At 44.8% G+C, this 19963-nt stretch overlaps 1 protein-coding gene across 1 annotated transcript in view; it reads left to right on the forward strand.

Moving 5' to 3' along the window:
• ARMC10 (armadillo repeat containing 10) overlaps positions 1-15548 on the forward strand; it is a 22763-nt gene extending 7215 nt beyond the window's left edge. The window contains exons 4-7 of the mRNA XM_025194904.1: positions 1188-1322; positions 6888-7064; positions 10601-10672; positions 15137-15548. Coding sequence (XP_025050689.1) covers positions 1188-1322; positions 6888-7064; positions 10601-10672; positions 15137-15394 — 642 coding nt within the window. The 3' untranslated portion in view covers positions 15395-15548. The remainder of the gene's footprint in view (positions 1-1187; positions 1323-6887; positions 7065-10600; positions 10673-15136) is intronic.
• Positions 15549-19963: the final 4415 nt, after the last annotated feature.

Raw genomic sequence — 19963 nt, forward strand, 5'->3', positions numbered from 1 at the left:
AGGGTTCGGTAAATAGGTCCCCCGGAGTTGTTGAAGCTCCGTGGGTTCGATAAATTAAACCTCTGTTGCCCTCTTAAGGAAAAAGCTGGGTTTGAAGAGATCAGCAGCGCTTAGAGATCTTCACGCTCTTTTCCCGAACTCCACGTGCTTTCTCTCTCTCCGATTTGGGCGGAAACCACCCAAGCCTTTTGTACGGCTAGCAAGCCAATAGCTAGCCGCCACATATACCTATATTAAGATTGGCCAATAATGTGACAGAAATCTTAATACAAATGGCGGGAACTCCTTTGCATCATACATCACTATAATGCAAAAGAAATGCACCATGCAAAGAAGGCTACAAAACTGGCGGGAAATACTCTCCTGCACGCGGGTTCTCAATTACAGCAGAACACTCCACCGTGCAAAGGAGCTGCAATTTAGCGGGAACACAATTTAGTGGTGTCGAAGCACACACAAACAAAAAAACCCCACAACTTTGGGTTGTGACAATAGTAACCAGGGGTGGGAATGGTAAGCTTCCAGATACCATAGAGAAGTTATTGCTGAGGGTAGCACTTGTGGTTATGGGAGTTTGTTTTGCTATGTACTATTTCATTGTAATATTTAATCTGTTTATATAAGATGTAGATGCAAATATTTTGCTAGCATTTTTTTTTTTACTATGTTTTACTCTTTTCATATATGGGGCTGTATTCTGGCCTAAACAGAGCTGTCATTGTTTTAATTGAAAGTAGCATGTGTAAAGCCAAAATGTGTCCAAATAATTACATATTTTAATCTGCTAAATTAAAAGTAGTTGTTCAACCCTGATTCTTTTCCATTTTACAAGCTTTCTTCATCTGGAAAATTTTGCAAGATTTATGTACTATATATTCCAGAAAAATGTGTGTGTGTACTTTGTCTACTGAAAAATTACATCTGAAAATAAGGTGATTATATCTCACCAGTTACTATAAATCGGCACCAAAATTTCAAAGGGAATATTTTAATCTACTATGTAGACAAGTGTGCCAATATTTTTTGCTTAAATAGAAGCAAATCCTGAAGTCCCTTTTTTCCCTTTAATTTACCCATTTATAGTAAATGGAATTTTTTCCCCATTTTTCCCTTTTTTTAGAGAAGATTTCAGGATTTCTTTTTTAGATTAACACTAATCTCATTTAATTTATCTCTTTGCCTTTTAGGATATAATTCGAAACTTGGATGGCCTTTCTGTTATTGGAAAAATGGTCTCAGATAGCATCCCCAAAGTTAAAGAAAAAGCACTGAATGCACTCAATAACTTGAGTATGAATGTTAAAAATCAGGAAGAGTTAAAGGTAAGTACTTAATCTTGTTAATATATTTTTGCCTTTTAACATAAAATGGTATAGAAGATAATTATTAAAGAGGAAGATGCAGGAGTGTTTGGAAACCAATGGCATATACAAACCAGCAAATTCAGATGGATGATAAGGTCAAGAGGAATGGCCAAGTGTATTAAATCACTAATAGTTCTAAAAGTCCAGATCCTTTTCCATTTACCAGTTATCTAAATCTACATAACTACTCAGCCAAAAATGTCTTGTCTCAGGCGAGTGATCCTGTTTCACCTAGGGAGGTACACAGCTTTCCCATTCTCTCAGTAGGCAGCCCACTGTGTCTCTAAATCCACTCAGGCTGAAAATGATCTGTACCACTAGGCTACTGGGCAGAAAGTGCATTGATTCTTCTACTTGTTTCTTTTGTGACCTAGGTACTTAAAGGTGAGATGAAAGCACATTTAATGGTTTTTATGAGGGATTCAAGTGTTGAGTCTCAAACTTGGGGACTTAAGGTGCGTCTACATGAGATATTTACTGTGGAGTTGAGTAATTAGCTCTGCAGTAAATGTCTTTGCATCTACATGTGCAGGGCTATTAGCCTGAAGTAAATTAATAAATTCCACAGCAGGTTACTACTACAAATAGTAACCTGCTGTGGAGGCTTTTTACTCTGCAGCACCGCACAGGTAGACACTGATGTGGCTGGCAAGGGCACAAGGGTGCTTCAGTGCAGGGGCTGCTGCTGGCTAGCCTGGCACTGGAGCACCCTCATGCCCCATCCAGCTCCTCTGCAGCACATTAAGCTGGATTGGAGCAACCCCATGCTGCCAGGCTGACCCCCAGGAAGCCCCTGCCAGCCAGGGCTGGTCTGACCCAGCTCAACGTGCTGTGGTCCTGGGTGCACATTGCAACAGCATGCTTGGGAGCAATAAACTGGTACTATAAGTGCTGGAGCTTATTGTTCCACATTAATTGCACGTGTAGACATGCCCTTAGATGCCTAAAAGTTGCTTAAGTGCCATTTAGGTGTGTTAAAGGTAGAATAGGATCTGGGCCTAATGATTTTTTTAGTTCCAGGTGTGTTTCTGAGGGGTAGGGGAAAAAATCAATTTGATATCAGTATTGGAGAAGAAAGACTATTTTAAGATGGTATCCAGATTATTGTTCTAACGTTAGCCTCAAATCAATTTATAAAATTCATTTGGAAGATGTGTTCCTAATACTATTTCTCCAAATGCTGGCAACATTTTGAAGGGATAAAGTTACCTTAACACTTTTCTGAAAATTGTTTAGTTCTAGATATTACTTGCAACAATTGCAGCTAATATAATTTAAAGAGATGAGTGAGAGGGGGAAAAATATTTTTTATGTTGTGCACTTTATAGCATCTTATATAAAGATTGTCACTGCTTTGCTTAGCTGTGCTTCCTGTGTTATGCGCTAACATGATGGAATCAGCTTAATAGAATCATAGAAATTGTGGGTTGGAAGGAACCTCAAAAGATCATAGAGTCCAGCCCCCCCTGCTCTGGGCAGGAATAAGCTGAGATCAAATGATCCCAGCAAGGTGTCTGTCCATTCTTCTCTTGAACACTTCCAAGGTTGGGGACTGTACCATCTCCTTGGGAAGCCTATTCCAGATTCTGGTCATCCTCTAACAGTTTATGGTCATTGCTCCTTGTCCTCCCCTGGAGCACCCTAATGAACAGTTTTTCTCCCAGCTCCCAATATTCACCCCTTGCATACTTATAGACAGCCACCAAGTCCCCCCTCAATCTTCCCTTCCCCAGGCTGAACAGTCCCAGATCCCTTAGTCTTTCCTCATAAGGTTTGTCCTCCAGGCCCTCAATCATTCTTGTGGCCCTTCTCTGGACCCTTTCAAGATTCTCCCCATCTTTTTTGAAGTGCTGCGTCCAGAACTGGACACAGTACTCCAACGGGGCCCTCACCAACACCAAGTAAAGAGGAAATATCACTTCCTTAGCACTGCTCGCAATGCATCCAGTATGCTGTTAGCTCTGTTTACTACAGCATCATGCTGGCAGCTCATGTTCATCCTGTGATCAGTCATAACCCTGAGGCCCCTTTCAGCCATCATGCTGGCCAGGACATCTCCTCCTAACCTATATTCATGTTGCTGGTTACTTGTCCCCAGATGAAGCACTCTGTGTTTATCTTTATTGAACTCCATCTGGTTGCACTCCGCCCACCTTTCCAGCTTGTACAGGTTCACTTGGATCAGCATCCTATCCCTTAGTGTTATCGTTTTCCCCATAACTTAATATCATCCACAAACTTGGCCAGCATGCTTTCTACATCCTCATTTAAATCATTGAAAAAGATGTTGAACAGCATGGGGCCAAGAACGAAATCTTGCAGGACACCACTGGCCACCTCCCACCAAGATGATACAGACCTGTCCAGTAACACTCTCTGGGTTTGGCCCCTTAGCCAGTTCCCAACCCACATGACTGTGGACTCTGGCAGACCACAATCCCCCAGGTTTTTTATAAAAGCCTCATACTGCACTGGTAGACGATCATCTGCCTACACTCTCTCAGGAAGTGGTCCAAGAATTCTCCTCTTCGCAAGTCTGTGGTGATACCTCTTGGAGGTGGGTTTGAGAACGCAGTTCCTGATGTGTCCTGTCCCGTCCCCCCCCTCAAACCACCGCCACCATCCATACCCCTAGACTGAATCCTTGGGCAAAGTAGAGCAGTAAAACATAGAAAAACTTTCCCTATATCCCATTTAGACCATGTCCTTAAAAAATATGTTTTCCTTTCACAACACAAAAGGAAAGCATTGTTATGGCCTACCTTTTGAAAAAAACAAAATGGTATACCTAAGAGGCCAGGTAGTATAAGAACTAATAAAGCAATTCAATCCTTCCCTTATGACTGTTGTAGATGCATCATTAAATCAAAAGAAAATTTCCCTTTTAACCATATTCATGGTGAACCATCACCATGATTCAATTGGTAACCAAAAGAGCAGGTAGAAGGAGAAGACTTAAAATACTGGTCTTTGAGATACGGTTTGTCAGATACTCTAAAACAACACATTTTTACAGATATATTTTGCTGGCATGAAGAAAGCAGAGATTTGTTACCCCTGCCATGGAGACAATGAAATCATGCTTCACATATAGAAAAGTAATCTAAAACAGCCTCTAGTCATTCCCAGAATGCTGCACCTTTGGCTAGCAAAGATTTTTTCAGATAAATTGCTTCCAATCAGGGGTCCTCCCAAGCAGAAAGAACAGAGAAATAAAAACTAGGCATGAATTTTTTTCTTCTAACAATTTAGCCCGCTCACACCAGTAGTAGTCAGAAACATTGGTGGCAACTGAAGCCAGCACCTGTAACTGATTCTACAACTTCCTGCCTGGTAAGACCAGGGCATACCTAGAAGCAAAAACTAACTTGTTCCTTCATATCTATAATCTGTGTTAATGTATGCACAGAGAAACCTTTTTAACAAAGTGCTTTATTAGTGCTAGAGACCTTGCAACAGTATCACTGTTGGTCTCTTTTCCTACCTTTTTTATTAGCTTGCTAAAAGAAAAGCTCCAGAGCCACTTGTCAGCTGACGGTGGCCTGTATCTCAGTCAGACTTGAGGTTAAGACTATAACTGGCTCTTTACGTGGCTCACATACTCCTATTTTTACTACCTGCTTGACCTACGAGCAACATTTCTAACACCATTTATCACCCAATACTACTATATAAGAAGTTGAATGGAAGTTTCCTGAAAAAGCTGGTCAAGCAAATGTCCAGGGTATGTGGCTCTGGGAGTGCCGACATGAGGACAGCTGTGGAGTTAAGGCAGGCTGCTTCAGACCTGGGGACCTTATGGTTTCCAGAATCCTGGGCCAGCAGACTTCCCAGGCTGCCTGACTTCAATAGCCTGGACCACTGGTCACCAACCTGAGATCCCGATTGACAGGTAGATCCCAGAGCCTCTTTGGGTTGGGCTGGGGGGCCTAGCCAGGTCTGGGAAGATCTGGTCATCCAGGGGCATTGGGGGTGGCACAGCAGGCAGCCTGCAGCAGCAGCCACCTCATCTCGAGCGCGGGGAGGGGGCGGCGGCACAGGCCCCCAGAACCTCTGCTGCATGCCCCTGGATGACCACATCTTCCCAGACCCAGCTGGGGCCCAATCCCACTTCTGTGCTGTGCCTGCCCTGAGCTGTGCGTGCCCAGCAGCCAGACGAACATGGTATTGGGCCCCGGCCTGGCCAGGTCTGAGACTCTCTGCGGCCCACGGCTGCGTGGGTGGGGAGGCTCCCACTGCTGGGTGCAGCCTGGCTGAGGACCTGGGGCTCATGCCCCCCCACAACTGTGCTTGAGATGAGGTGGCTGCTGCTCCCAGAGCACAGGAGGGAGAGGGGAATGGATCCCCAGGGCCTCTACCAGGTTGCGCCCAGTGTTGGAAGAGTTGTGTCCATCCCATCCCGTGTCTGTCCATGTGTCCCCCGTTGTCGGCGTGTCGTCATCGTTTCCCGCCCCCGCCATGGGCCCCTGGACTGCAGAGCATCCCAGACCTGACCAGGGCGGAATCTGACTTCTGTGCCATGGCTGCACTGAGTTGCGCCTGCCTGGTGGCTAGACAAACATGGTAGTGGGCCCTGGCCCAGCCAGGTCTGGAAGTCTCCACAGTCCAGGGGAGTGTGGGGGGAAGGGCCCCCGCCACTGGGTGCAGCCCAGTGGAGGCCCCAGGGGCCTGTGCCCCCCCACCTGTGCTCCAGCCGCAACAGGCAGCCCGCAGCAGCGGAGTGCAGGAGTGCAGGTCGGGGGGGCACAGGCCCCTGGGACCTCTGCTAGTCTGCACCCAGAGATGGGAGCTCCCCCACCCCTTCCCCAATGCACCCCTGGACTGCAGAGAGTCCCAGACCTGGCCAGGCTGGGGCCCAATGCCACATTCATTTGGCTGCCAGGTGGGCACAGCTCAGCTCAGCTCAGCACAGCTGCAGCACAGAATTTGGGATCGGGCCCTGGTCCAGTTGGGTCTGGGACACTCCATGGTCCAGGGGTGCGGGGAGGACAGTAGATCCTGGGGTGCCCTTTACTACTAAAAAGTGATCTTCACCATAAAAAGGTTGGAGACAAGTGGCCTAGACTGACAGATGCCCTAGGAGATAGGCAGCCTGCCATGAAGTCAAAGACCTTGGATGCCCTGACAGAAGTTGGATGAAACTGATATGAATCTTATTGTTTTCACTGATGCTATTTAGTGTTGGGAAGCAGTGAAGGTAGTACAGTGAAAGGGACAAGAATCACGCTGGTGTCAATTGGCCCTTGGCCAGGGGAGATGGGAACAAATTTTGTTTTCAAAATACTGTGTTTTGGTATTTACCAGATGAAATGTTGTGGGATATCGTTTTCATTAAAAGCTTCAAGTTTTGTTTTTTTTATTCTGATTGATGTTAAATAATTTGCTAAGAACTTGAAAATAATCACAAAATAGAAATTTGGTTTGACAGGCTGTTCTAATTATGACTACTGACATGGTAAATGTTGTTTTTTCTGAGCAGGTCAGCAAATCGTATATTTGATCCCTTTTTTTCTTTTCTTCAAGGAATACATTGTACATGTCTGTAGAGAGATTGAGTCATCACCCTTGGACTCTGAACTGCAACTAGCTGGACTCAGATTGTTAACAAATATGTCTGTTACCAATAACTACCATCCTATGATGACACGTTCAATTCCATATTTTTTTCATTTGCTTTCAGAAGGAAATGAAAGGACGCAGGTACTGTACTTTCATTAGTGTAACAAGTCGGTCACCAAGCTATTTAATTTACCTGAAATTATTTTTCTAGTTTTAGATTTAATTTCTTTTTTGATCATTGGTTTCTAAAGTATTTAGGTCTGTCTTAAAAAGAAACTGAAAAATATTGACATTCAGTAATTATAAAGGGTTAAAGATTATTAGTCCATATTGCCCTCTGGCATGGAACTACTCACAGAGGGAGGAGTACTTTGCAAGCATCTTCCTGCATAATCCCTTCCCAAAACCATTCCCAGGCCAGGGTATTCCTTCTGACCGCCCCCCCCAAACTCCCTATAAAAGGAGATTTTTCTGCCCTAAATTCATAGTTTCATAGTTGGGAGGGTCAGAAGGCACCTGAGCAGATCATCAAGTCCGCCCCCCTGCCATGGGCAGGAAAGAATGCTGGGGTCAAACAACCCCGGCAAGGTGTTCATCCAGCCTCCTTTTAAAGACCCCCAGGGTAGGAGCCAGCACCACTTCTCTTGGAAGTTGGTTCCAGATCCTAGCTGCCCTGACAGCGAAGTAGTGCCTCCTGATATCTAGACTGTATCTACCCTCTGCCAGCTTGTGACCGTTATTTCTTGTCACTCCTGGTAGTGCTCAGGGGAACAAGGACTCTCCCAATCCCTGATGGTCCCCCTTGACTAGCTTGTAAATGGCCACTAGATCCCCCCTCAGCCTTCTCTTGTGGAGGCTGAACAGGTTCAGGTCCCTTAGCCTCTTCCCCTCAGGCCTGCCCTGCTGACCCCTGATCATGTGGGTGGCCCTCCTCTGGACCCTCTCCATGTTGTCCACATCCCTCCTGAAGTGCGGCACCCAGAACTGGACGCAGTACTCCAATTTCTAAGACAGCAGTTCTTAACGGGGGTACAATGGCAGGCACTGTGGTGTAGCAATAGCAGCCAGCCAGATAAAATCGTCCCACATATAGGGCTGCAGACCACATGTTCTCCTCCTGTATTCAGGAGGAACCCTAGAGCAGACAGAAAAGACAGGTTATGCTACAGTCCTTCCTGGTAGGCAGGCCCCTCTTTTTTCCTTCCTTCTCTTCCTGGAAATGGATACAGGCAGTTCCACCTGTCCCACATGCCTCTGTTTCCAGGAGATGCCATGCAGGGTCAGACCAAGAAGGGCTGCAGTGTGAATCAACTCTCCTACCTGCTTTAGGGCCAAAGAACCCTAATGCAGAAGCATGTGCATGTGCCACAGTCTTTCCCAGTCTGGCTGTGCACTGCGTACGCTGCACAGTGTTACCTGGTGGCAACAGCACGTGGTTGAGAACCACTGAGGTTAGTTGAGCACAGCAGTGGTTCTTAGCTGGGGTGCTGCCACATTCAGAAAAAAAATTGTGGAGGTGTGCCCTGACTCTAAGGAGGTTGAGAACAACTATCCTATGATCTCTAAAAGACCAAAGCTAGCCACACAGCAACACTGTGCCTTTGCACTGCCTCTAGGAAAAATGAAAACATGCTACATGGGGTTCTTGTGGTGTTGACTGTCCCCAGAAGTTATGCTCACCCTGTGTACAGGGATTTCCTCTGCATGGAGTGCAGTATGAACAAAGTAATACCACTAACAGTTACAGCTGTATTATCCTTCCCAACTAACCCCTGTGGTGTAAAAATGAGCCTGACTTTAACCTGCCCCACATGTGGCCTACAGTGACCCAATTCCATGGAGTCCTGTGCAGGTTTGCCAGGAGGGGAGGGCTATGGCAGTATTAGATTACCATCAGGATGCTTCTGCACTGGGCAAGGGAAGCGCCTGTGCAGAACACCTCAATAATCATACATCTCTTTGGGGGACTGTACTGAGAATAAGGGTTCTCTCTGATTCAAAGTGAGCTTTAACTCTGGAGTTCTTATCTTATACTAGGGGTCAGCAACATTTTTGGGCTGAGTGCCAAAAACATTCACAACCTCAATTGTAAGATGTTGGTGTGGTAGGGGTGGACAGTGGGGGAGCCAAGAGGGGCCCAATCCTTGTGGCAGTGCAGCCCTGGCCCCTTCCTCGCTGTCTGCCCAGAGGCGCACATGTACCTGGTGCCAGAAGAGAGCCAGGCTGGAGCTCCACAGACCCAAGTGCAGCTGTTTGCAGGCTCCTGGCTGCCTGCCACAGTTAGATCAGGCTCTGGGCAGGCCCCTGCTGCCTGCCATAGAGCCCAGGCTGCTTGCAGCAGGCAGTGGGAGCTGCACTGGGGTCTGCAGAGCCCTGGCCCAGCTCACTGTTAGCAACAGATGCATGTGCGCCTCAGCGGATGATGCAAAAGGGGCCAGGATTGCAGTGCCACAAAGATCAGACCCCTTGTGGCTCTCCCACCATCTGCCTCAAGGCATATGTGCCAAGCAAAATGCCTTCACATGGCATGCTGTGACATGTGCAGGGGGTTGCCTACCCCTGTTTTATACATTTGGTTCTCCTGGGAGCTCCAAGTATATTTAGAGAATAGATTGCAGTTAATATCCATCATGTAGAGCTGAGAGCAGAAATTTGCCCTTTGACTTTCCTTTCTGCGGTACATATGAGACCTTAACTACTAGTGGTTTACTCTCATCTGGATCTGTCATAGTTAGTTGCAGTGACCTGTGTACTTCTACAGGATACCTTCTTTCTTAATGTTGTTTTTCAAAATGAACACGTATACTTTCAAACTACAAGCAAAAATATTGGGAATCTTACTTCCTTTTTTCATTAGGGGCAAATTCAGTACATTCATGCCAGCTAAATCTATTCACCCTTCTTCCTTGAGTTCCAGTGCATTTATCAGGATGATTTGTATAAGTCAAATCTGCATTTTCCCTCATCCCATTCTTGCCTGAAGTACCATATCCATGCCACAAGGTGGCGTTATATGAACATTAGTCTCTGAGAAAGGAAAGAGAGTACAGACCTACTTCTATCAGAATTGAAAATATGGTAATAATCATTAATTCATTAAAACATCCCCAGTCATGTATCTAACATTTGTTACAAGGTTAGTTCAATAAGCAGTTGAGTGATTAATTTAATTGGGCTAGTAGCATTAGACATTAAGTCAGTGGATGAGGGACCACACCCTTAGAGGAGAATTTAGCTGCTGTTGGTCTTTGTTACATTACCATTATAAAAAGAGAGAGTGCATGAGTAACTAGTGGAGTTGCCACAAATTGACATTATAAACGACAGGAGCAAAATTTACTGCTACAACATTTTTGCTTTGTTTTAGCATTATTTATTTGCAAATAAGGATGAATAGTCTTTTTCTGTATAGTGTCAGCACATAGAAAGTATCTATTTCAAAGATCTTGAAGTCTTAAAGGACAGCGAGAAGCACAGAGGTGTTGGGAATGGGGGGGAGCTCTCTCTCTCCTTGTGGACACTACTGGAGAAATAAGTTGCTATGAGAAGGTAGCGGGTGGTGAATTGGCAAAGCATAGTTAGAGTAAGGAAAGGCACAGGAATGGAAGAGGAGAACAAAGTGGCGTCAAGTATAGTTCTTCTGTTTGATAAGTGAAATATTATGTTCCTCATTTCAGATTCAAGTTCTGAAAGTACTTGTGAACTTATCTGCAAACCCAGCTATGACAAGACATCTTCTCAGTTCTCAAGTAAGATTTCTACTATTTTGAGCAATTTGTTTGAAATATTTTAACATACAACTTCATGAAGATACTCCTCTTAAATCTATGCTTCAAAAATCATATAGTATGGGCAGCTTAGTATTTTATGATAAAAGTTTTACTCTAATGAAGCTAAAACGAAAAATAATAGAATAAAGCATGTGTCTGTATCCTAACCCTCCTCCAGATTATTCTATAGCAGAAGTATCACATAAAATATGTGGCATCACGTGAGCCCATAGTCAACATCATGTCTGCCAGATGCCCAAAATGAAGTGTTTTCTGCAAGATGACACAGAGCAGTAGCATCATTTTGTGTGTATTAGAGGTGCGCTGATATATCTGTGCCATATCAGATCGGCACCAATAAAAGAAAATTAGCATTATTGGGGTTTTTTGGCCAGTGTAGCCAATAATGTACCAATAAATATAATGTGCCTTTTGGGCGGGGCCCTGGACACCACATGTGTGTGCAGCTGCAGCATGCACATGACCAGGAATGCGGCAGGCAGCATGGAAAACAGCACCTTGCAGGGAAGTCTGAAGGCGAAGAGGCGTGGAGGTGGGGTTGCAGATTGAGGCCCCCACAGTGAGGGAGAGTGGGGCAGAGGCTGGGGGCACTGCCCAGCCAAGGCAGCGAATGGGGGTGGGGAGTGGGATGAAGCCCCAGGTGCTCATCCAGGGGGCACTGGAGAGAGAAGAATGAGGGCAGCTCCCCACTGCTGTGCACACCCCCAGGGGAGGCATGGGGGCCATGTGTTTCCCCTCCCCCAAAATTTATGCACAAGGCAAAGGCAGATGCTGGCTCAGGGCTCTCCAACCTGTTGCCTTTTCCCCAGGAGCTGCGTACTGGCTGCACATCCCCTGCCAGTCCAGCAGTGGTGGTGGCGGTGAGTTGTCTGCTGCTGCTGGATGGGCAGGAGACATGTGGCGAGCATGCAGCTCCCGGGGCAAAGGCAGCAAGACTGAGAGCTCTGACCCCACAGCAGGCAGCCTGCATCTGCCCCCGCCCTACTCAGCTCTGGTTAGAAGCATCTCTACACTTAAAAATTGTGGCAGCAGCACTTGAACTAAAGCTCATTTGACAAAACCTCGATCTGCCCCCTGCCATGCCCCTTCCTCCCCTCCCCCATGCCCCTTCCCCTTCACAGACTTAACTGCAGGGCACTGCTCTCCACGCTGCCCAGCTGCATTCCTGTAAATCGGTTTTCAGATCTGTATCGGCCAATATGCCTGGTGAATAATTGGCTGTCGGCATCAGCCAAAAAAATCTTTATCAGTACACCCCTAGTGGGTATATTAACCTGCGTAGAGGGATAATGTACTTAGTTGTTTTTTCTACCTATGGCCATCTACAAAAAGGGTGCGCTGCAGATTCCTTCATATGTATCCAGTGTTTCATTTTTCCTTGTCTCTTAAAAAAAATTAATAAATTAAAAAAAAAAAAGATCACTTCAGCTGAGAAAATTAGAAAAGATCTTATACGCAAGTACATCTCTCTCCACAGATGCTTTCATAAGGTTGTCATCTGGCATTGTTACCCTTCCCAGTGCAGCTCCTAGGTACCAGAGTAGAGCTGACACTTGACCTTAGTGTTTCTGGTTGTGGACAGATGAAAGTGTTAAAAGAGATGGCAGTGGGGAGGGAAGAACCTACTACATAATGAGCTTATCTACAGTAACTGTTCATGTCCAAAAGCAGGGGACAAGGGGGAACTTGCTGAATGTTCACTGCTCTGAAGTAACTGTTTTGTGTGTCCACTCCCTATTTTGTGCCAGCTAAATCTCAGTAGTTTTAGGAGCTGTTTCACTGAAAAGTAAACAACCATTTTCAGTTTTACTTTACTGTGAAACAGAGTGGGGACACAAACTAATGGAGTAGGTTCCCCCTCATATCCTGCTTTTAACTCAGTATTGTACTCTCAAATTTGAGTATTAATAGCTTATGCCCTGTTACAATGCAACTAGAGAAAATAGCATGGCTGGACAGTGGTCATTTTATACAGACTTGGTGTAAGTCAATAGTGGGCACATGACCTTAGGCAAATTCAAGAGGAGGTTGGACGATCACCTGTCTGGGGTCTTGTCAACCCAGCATTCATTCCTGCCTGTGGCAGGGGGTCAGGCTAGATGATCTGTTCAGGTCCTTCCTGACCCTGGCTACTATGAAACCTTAGATCACAAAACTAAGGTAACAGACAAATGCAGCAAGTCTAATTTAAGACTCATATGCAGTGAAACTACAGACAAGTCATAGACATTTCGGGGTATTTTAGGGAGGTAAAGAAAATAATGAATGAAAAAGCAACCTGCTTAGTAATTACTTGATGTAAATCATTATTGTGAAGCAAATGAATAATTACCATATTTGCTTATGTTAGGGGTGGGCAAAATGCAGCCCACCAGGCCATTCCATTCAGCCTGAGGGGCCCCTAAAAAATTTAGAAAATTAATATTTATATGCCCCTGGCTGCCTATCGTGTGGCCCTCGATGGCTTGCCAAAACTCAGTAAGCGGCCCTCTGCCCAAAATAATTGCCTGCCCCTGGCTTATGTACACATGTACCTTTTCCCCAAAACCCAGCTGCTGAAAAGAGCCTCCCAATATAAATAAGCATTACAAAACCTGGCAGGAAGTTATTATTCTGGTGTTCTTCCTTTCCTGACCTGCTTCAGTTCCTTCATTTGCTGGCAGCAACTTACCCAAGGCTTCTTTTTTTTGAAGAAAAATCACAAGTCGAATCATGAAAGTAGAAGGCACAAAATCACTGAACAGCTATAACTTATCATGGGTTAAAGCAGGAGAGAGGAGGACAATGCCTATGCCCCGCCACTGCAATGGCAGAAAAGTTATTTATTAACATAATCCTAGGAAGGAACAGGCCCCATGCTGCTGAGGAAAGCAGAAACCCCCCACAGTCCTTGCCAGTCTGACCTGGGATGAAAAATCCTGTTTGCCTTCAAAATTGGTGTTTGGTTTGGCTGTGAGCAGAAGTGTCAGCCCCTCTAGCCACAAGCTAGCATGGATATGCTAGTGTATGAAATCAACATCCCTTCAAGTTGGCTTTAAGCAGTACTGCCCTTTACTCTCAAGTTAGCATCTCAAAATGTTCAGAGTATCCAACATGCTTTGTGTAGTGTCAACGCTCCAGTTTTAAAACCCATTTGTGGGAGTCTCAGGCACAAACAAAGCTAATCAAGTGTCCTACCACAATTTATTATAAGTAAAATAAAAAGCAGTAAGTCAGATTACAATAAATGGTTGCATACTCTTGATAAATTCCATATCATTTTACTCATGATTGAAGGTGGGGGTTTTTTGTTTTCCCAAGGAACACTTTTGGGTCAAACATGAGACAGTATGGAACATACGTAAAAATAGCTTCTGTAGAAGTGGTTCCATTACCTAACCATGTTTCTACCCCCACCCATCCAAATAAATATTTGTATTCGGGGTTTCTCTCCCAAACGTTCCATTGCACGGCCAGCAGATAAGAACATTAAAGCGAAACTGACTGTTCGTTTCCAAGATGAGAGGATAAATAAGTGAAAAGCAAGCTTAACTTTTCAAACAGTTTTATTAATCCCAAGCATGCTTAGTAGCGTAGGCAGATATTTTTATATAGTCTTTAAGATGCATGTAGACTAAAGTACTTAAGGATGTCGTGTGTGAAAATAATTTAATTATCTCAGTTATCACAAATTAACATCAATTGGCAATGTTGTCACAGAGATTTCTAGGACTGTTTGCAAGATCCTGCAAACACTTCCAGCATATTGGGAAAGACTGGACTGCCACTGTTATGCTTTCTTTGTTTGAAGGGGGTGGTAGCGCGCGCACGCACGCACGCACGCACACACACACACACACACAGAGAGAGAGAGATTGTATTTATGGTCAAACCAAAATAAGAGCCATGGATTGAATATATGATACCTGGCCTAGGTTTAAGATTTTTTTAAACTATTTGATCTGCCTAATTTTAACTGAAACAAGATTTGAGTAGCCAAGTACTCCAGTCTTCAACATACCATAAAAGTATTTTTATTCAGCCTGCAGCTTAAATATTTTGTCAAGTATGAGGGTTTTAAATCATGGTGCTGGGTGGAAGAAATGCTGTTTAGAATGCATACAGTACTCCAGCTCTTAAAAGGAAAATGCCAGGAAAATTCCCAACCACATTCTGGAGATTCAGAGCACAAAGTGTCTGTCAGCCTGCAACACACAAACCAATCTTCTTTTAAAGAGAAAAATGTGTAGCCCGGCATGATTTCATAACACATCATAGCTGCAACATTTTCTATTAAGTTTTTTTGCTTTAGTTGATTTACTTGCAGTTAACTCATTTCATAATTATATTTTAAAAATCATTGGTTTTTCATATCAGGAGTCCTTCACATACTTATATGTAATTGATTGAATAAGCCTAACTATTGTGTACTTGATGTTCTAGGCACCATCGTTGCTTTCCCTTTTTGACAACTTCATAAACAAAGATGTTCTGCTTCGAGCCTTGGTGTTTGTCACAAATTTGAACAAGAACATGAAAAATGCCAGGGGAGCCACTATCCAGGATCAATACAATGAAGATTCAATTTTTTCTATGCTCTTTGGGGATTCTACCCAGTATGCTCAAAAATTGGCCTCTTTATTGCATCATCCGGATACAGAAGTGAAAGAACAAGTCGTTAAAATAATAACACAACAGTGAAATGTTAAAGAGACTAATCTGATCAAAAGTTAATGTTTATATTCAGTTTTAGGATGAATTTTCTTTCATGAAAGAATGAAGTATAACCTACTGAGCACTACTGTATTACTGTAAGCATGACAGTTGCCCTCAAAAGAATCTCAATGCAATAATATATCATGTGTTAGATTTGCTATTGGAAGTTTCATAGTTTCATAGTTTTAGGGTCGGAAGGGACCTAATAGATCTTCTAGCCCGACCCCCCGCCAGGGCGGGAGAACAACAAAAAACCCTAAAAACAAAAACGGGACTCAAATGAGTCCAGCCAGGTAGGCATCCAGCCACGGTCACCAGGTCCCCCCTCAGCCTTCTCTTGTGGAGGCTGAATAGGTTCAGGTCCCGCAGTCTCTCACTGTAGGGTCTGCCCTGTTGTCCCCGGATCATGCGGGTGGCCCTCCTCTGGACCCTCTCCATGTTGTCCACATCCCTCCTGAAATGGGGCGCACAGAACTGGACACAATACTCCAGCTGCGGCCTGACCAGCGTCGCATAGAGGGGGAGGATCACCTCCCTGGCTCTACTCGAGATGCACCTGTGGATGCACGACAAGGTCCGGTTAGCCCTGCCAACCATGACCTCGCATTGTCGGCCCATGTTCATCTTGGAGTCAATAATGACACCAAGATCCCTTTCCGCCTCCGTGCTCTCAAGTAGGGAGTTCCCCATCGTATAAGTGTGCTGCTGGTTCCTACTACCCAAGTGCAGCACCCTGCACTTGTCCGTATTGAAACGCATCCTGTTCCTGTCTGCCCACCCCTGTAACCTATCCAGATCCTTCTGCAATCTCTCTCTCCCTGCTAGCGTGCTCACCTCCCCCCAAATTTTGGTGTCATCAGCGAATTTAAACAGGTTGCTCTCCACCCCAACATCAAGATCGCTGATGAAGACATTGAACAGCGCAGGGCCCAGGACCGAGCCCTGAGGGACTCCACTACCCACCTCCCCCCAAGTCGAATATGATCCATCCACCACCACCCTCTGAGTGCGACCCTTCAGCCAATCTGCAATCCATCTGACTGTGTAGGCATCTATGCCACAGTCGCCTAGTTTATTAATTAGGATGGGGTGAGAGACGGTGTCAAAGGCCTTGCTGAAGTCCAGAAAGACTACATCCACCGCGACACCTGCGTCCATGGCCTTTGTGACCTGATCATAAAAGGCAATCAGGTTGGTCTGACATGATCTCCCCCTAATAAATCCATGCTGATTGCCCCTGAGCATCATTTCTGATGCCGGCCCATCACAAATGTGCTCCTTGATGATCTTCTCAAAGAGTTTCCCCAGGATTGAGGTAAGACTGACGGGCCTATAATTGCCCGGGTCCTCCCTTTTCCCTTTTTTGAAGATGGGGACCACATTAGCTACCTTCCAATCGTCTGGCACCTGGCCCAAGCACCACGATCGCTCGTAGAGCCGTGCCAGGGGCCCTGCAATAACCCCAGCTAGCTCCCTAAGCACCCTGGGGTGGAGAGCATCCGGACCCGCTGACTTGAACGTGTCCAGCCCCTCCAGAAGCTCTCTAACCCGGTCCTCCCCAACCTGAGGTCTGAAGGTGATCCCCTCGCATCCGGCTTCTATCACAGCAGGGAAGTCCCGGTCCCTGCACAAGAAAACGGAGGTGAAGAATTGGTTAAAGAGGTCCGCTTTATCCTCTGACGCAACCACCAGATTGCCCCGCATATCCTGCAGGGGCCCCACATTACCCGGCGCCTTCTTCATCCTCCCAATATATTTGAAAAAGGACTTTTTGTTATCCTTAATCCTGGACGCTAATCCGAGCTCTATATCCGCCTTGGCCTTCCTAACAGCCCGCCTGCAGGCCTGAGCAGAGGAGGTATACTCCTCTTTGGAGATTACACCCCCCTTCCACCGGGCGTACGCCACCTTTTTGGCAAGCAGGCATTCCCGGACACCCTTGGTGAGCCAGGGGGGCTTCCGGACACTCCTGCCCCCTTTGCTTCTTGTCGGGATGGACACCCCTTGGGCCCTGAGTATCGTTTCCTTAAGGAACGACCACTCCTCTTGGACGCTGAGTACAAGTACTCTAAAATAACTGTTCGTTTTGCACTGGCAAAGCACCACATAAAAATTAGTATGCATATATGATGGAGGAAAGGCCCCTTGGGCAATGGAAACTGGAGTTCTGAAACACTAAGCTCAAATTTTTAAAGAAAACGTAAAACTTAGTATTATCTCCTAATGTTGAAAGCAGGTTTTTTTCATCATTTTCCCATACATAGATTTACGATCTATTATTATTATTATTTAAAAATTAATTCTAGGCTATAATCTATTAAAGTTTCTCAGCCTGGAGTTTAATTAAATGTCTAAACTAATCCTTTAAAAAAATAATGTTTTATGTAATTATATTAACTTCAATATACATATGCAGGAATCTTTTTTGGAGCATCCAAGTAAAATTAGTGGCCAAACTATAATTTGAATGGAAGCATAAATTTAAAATTAACTCATATGATGTAAAACATTTAAGGAACATTTTTAAAACAACAAAAACAAACCAGTAGCTTATAAGCATTTTCCCCTCTTAGTTTCAGAGTGAAATTAGTTAATACAAAACAAAGCACATAAAAACACTTTGCTATATCCCATTTCAATCTAATTAAACTGCAGTGCAGCCAAAACAAGAAAACAGTCTTTAACTGTTAATAAAAAGCAAAACAGCAGTTCAAATGGAAAAGTATTTGTATGTTTGTTTGTTTTTTAATGTTACAAGACATTTATTTTGATTGGGTTTATATTGAAGATTAACTAGAGGTGTATGAATTTTTTTGCCAACATCTTGACCATAACAATAGTATTTTGTTATTTTTTTTTTACCAATTAAAATTGTATTTTGTTCTCTTTTACCTCTGTAGTAAAAGTGTGCATTTGTCTGCCTCATCTGAGGTAGCCATTGGAATTAATGAAGATCTATGCTACAACTCGAGGTAAATATAGTCTTATGAATTAAAATACTGGGTCAGATTCTCTACTCCGTGACTACATTCAGACAAGCGTAGCTGTGCGGTGTGTGCAGCACCACTTACTGCACATTCAACTGTTCTCTGTGCTGCAAGGTAGCAGTGTGTGGGGGGGTTTTGACCCTGGGATACCCAGGGGTCAAAAAACAAAACAAAACAAAAAAAAAAAACCCTAAAAAAGGGTGGGGCAGTGCGCACCACCCAGAATAGGAGCCTGGCTGGTTGGAGCCACACTTCAAATGCTGGCCAGGCTCTGAGCAGCAGGATCGCCACTGCTGCAGCCCCAGGAGGCCTCCAGATAAGGCTGCCGGGGCCAGCCCAGTGCTGGCCCCAGCCTCCCCTACCCTACCTGGGGTAACCTGTCATGCGCCAGAGGGTAAATAGCACAGGTGTTCCCTGGGGACAAGTAGCAGCAGCACAAGATTTGCCACTGCTTCTTGTCCCTGGGGAAACAAACGTCCACCCTCATGTGAACGCAACCCGTTACACCAGTTTTATGCTGATATAACTGCATTAAAATAGTTTTATAGAAGTGGTGTGATACAGATAAAGACCAGTCTGCTAAAACGCTTTATGTGAGGGTGTCTATACATTTGTGCTGGGGGGGGCATTTTAATTAGAGCAGGATCCAGGGCTTTAGTTGTAGCACCTCTGCTGCCATTTTGAAATATAGGACACTGAATACATGCGGTGGTGAGGTACACGGGAGCAGATTAATCTAGTCTGTTCCAACTCATTCTAATTGGAGTACATGTATAGGCACCTGAAATGTCTAAAGACAAGAAGAGCTTTTTTCCTGTTCTTCCTCCGTGGTTAAACCTCTACACCTTCCTGGTGTAGTAGAATAAGTGTTTCCATTGAATTGTTCCTCAGTATTTTCTAATGAACTTTGAGTGTTACTTTGAGAAGAAATAAGATGCATTTAAACAACAGAGTGTTTAGAAACACAAAGCAAACCCATTAATTCAGTGACTGTTTGAACTCCATCCTTCTTTTAGTGGCTTTTTAAGTACAGAACATGATCTGCACATAGCCCAAGGGCCCTGGAAGCAAGCTACCTTTCCTGTCACATGTCAGGGGAGGACCCAGGGGTCTGCATGCCACCTGTAGAGCCTATACTGCAGCAGGTCCACATGCTGCCAGTGGAGTGCAGGGGTCTTCATGCTGCCATGCAGCCTGGGCAGTATGGGGGAGGAGTCCTGGGAAGGGCTGCCCCAGCCATCTGTGGCCCAAGGGCCACATACTGGCACTGCCTACAGCCCCAGCCCCAGCTAAGTTGGACAGGCCTGAGATAGATGAGGTAGTGAAAATAAACATCTTCCACTAAAACAAGGCTGCTAAACTGTCTTAAGTGGACTGAACAGAGAATAAAATAGCAGATTGAAGTGAGTGAGGCTGTGTTGGTTTCTAACAATATTCATATTAAAAAATATATATATTTTCCCTAATCTTTTTAATAAACAAATCTTTTAGAAACCTGATCTGTATCAACTGATAACCAAGTACTGTATTGGTCTTCTCCTTCTCCCCCCCCCCCCCCCCCCCCCCC

This window comes from Alligator sinensis, unplaced genomic scaffold (assembly GCF_000455745.1).
Source record: "Alligator sinensis unplaced genomic scaffold, ASM45574v1 scaffold1493_1, whole genome shotgun sequence".
Classification (NCBI taxonomy): domain Eukaryota; kingdom Metazoa; phylum Chordata; order Crocodylia; family Alligatoridae; genus Alligator; species Alligator sinensis.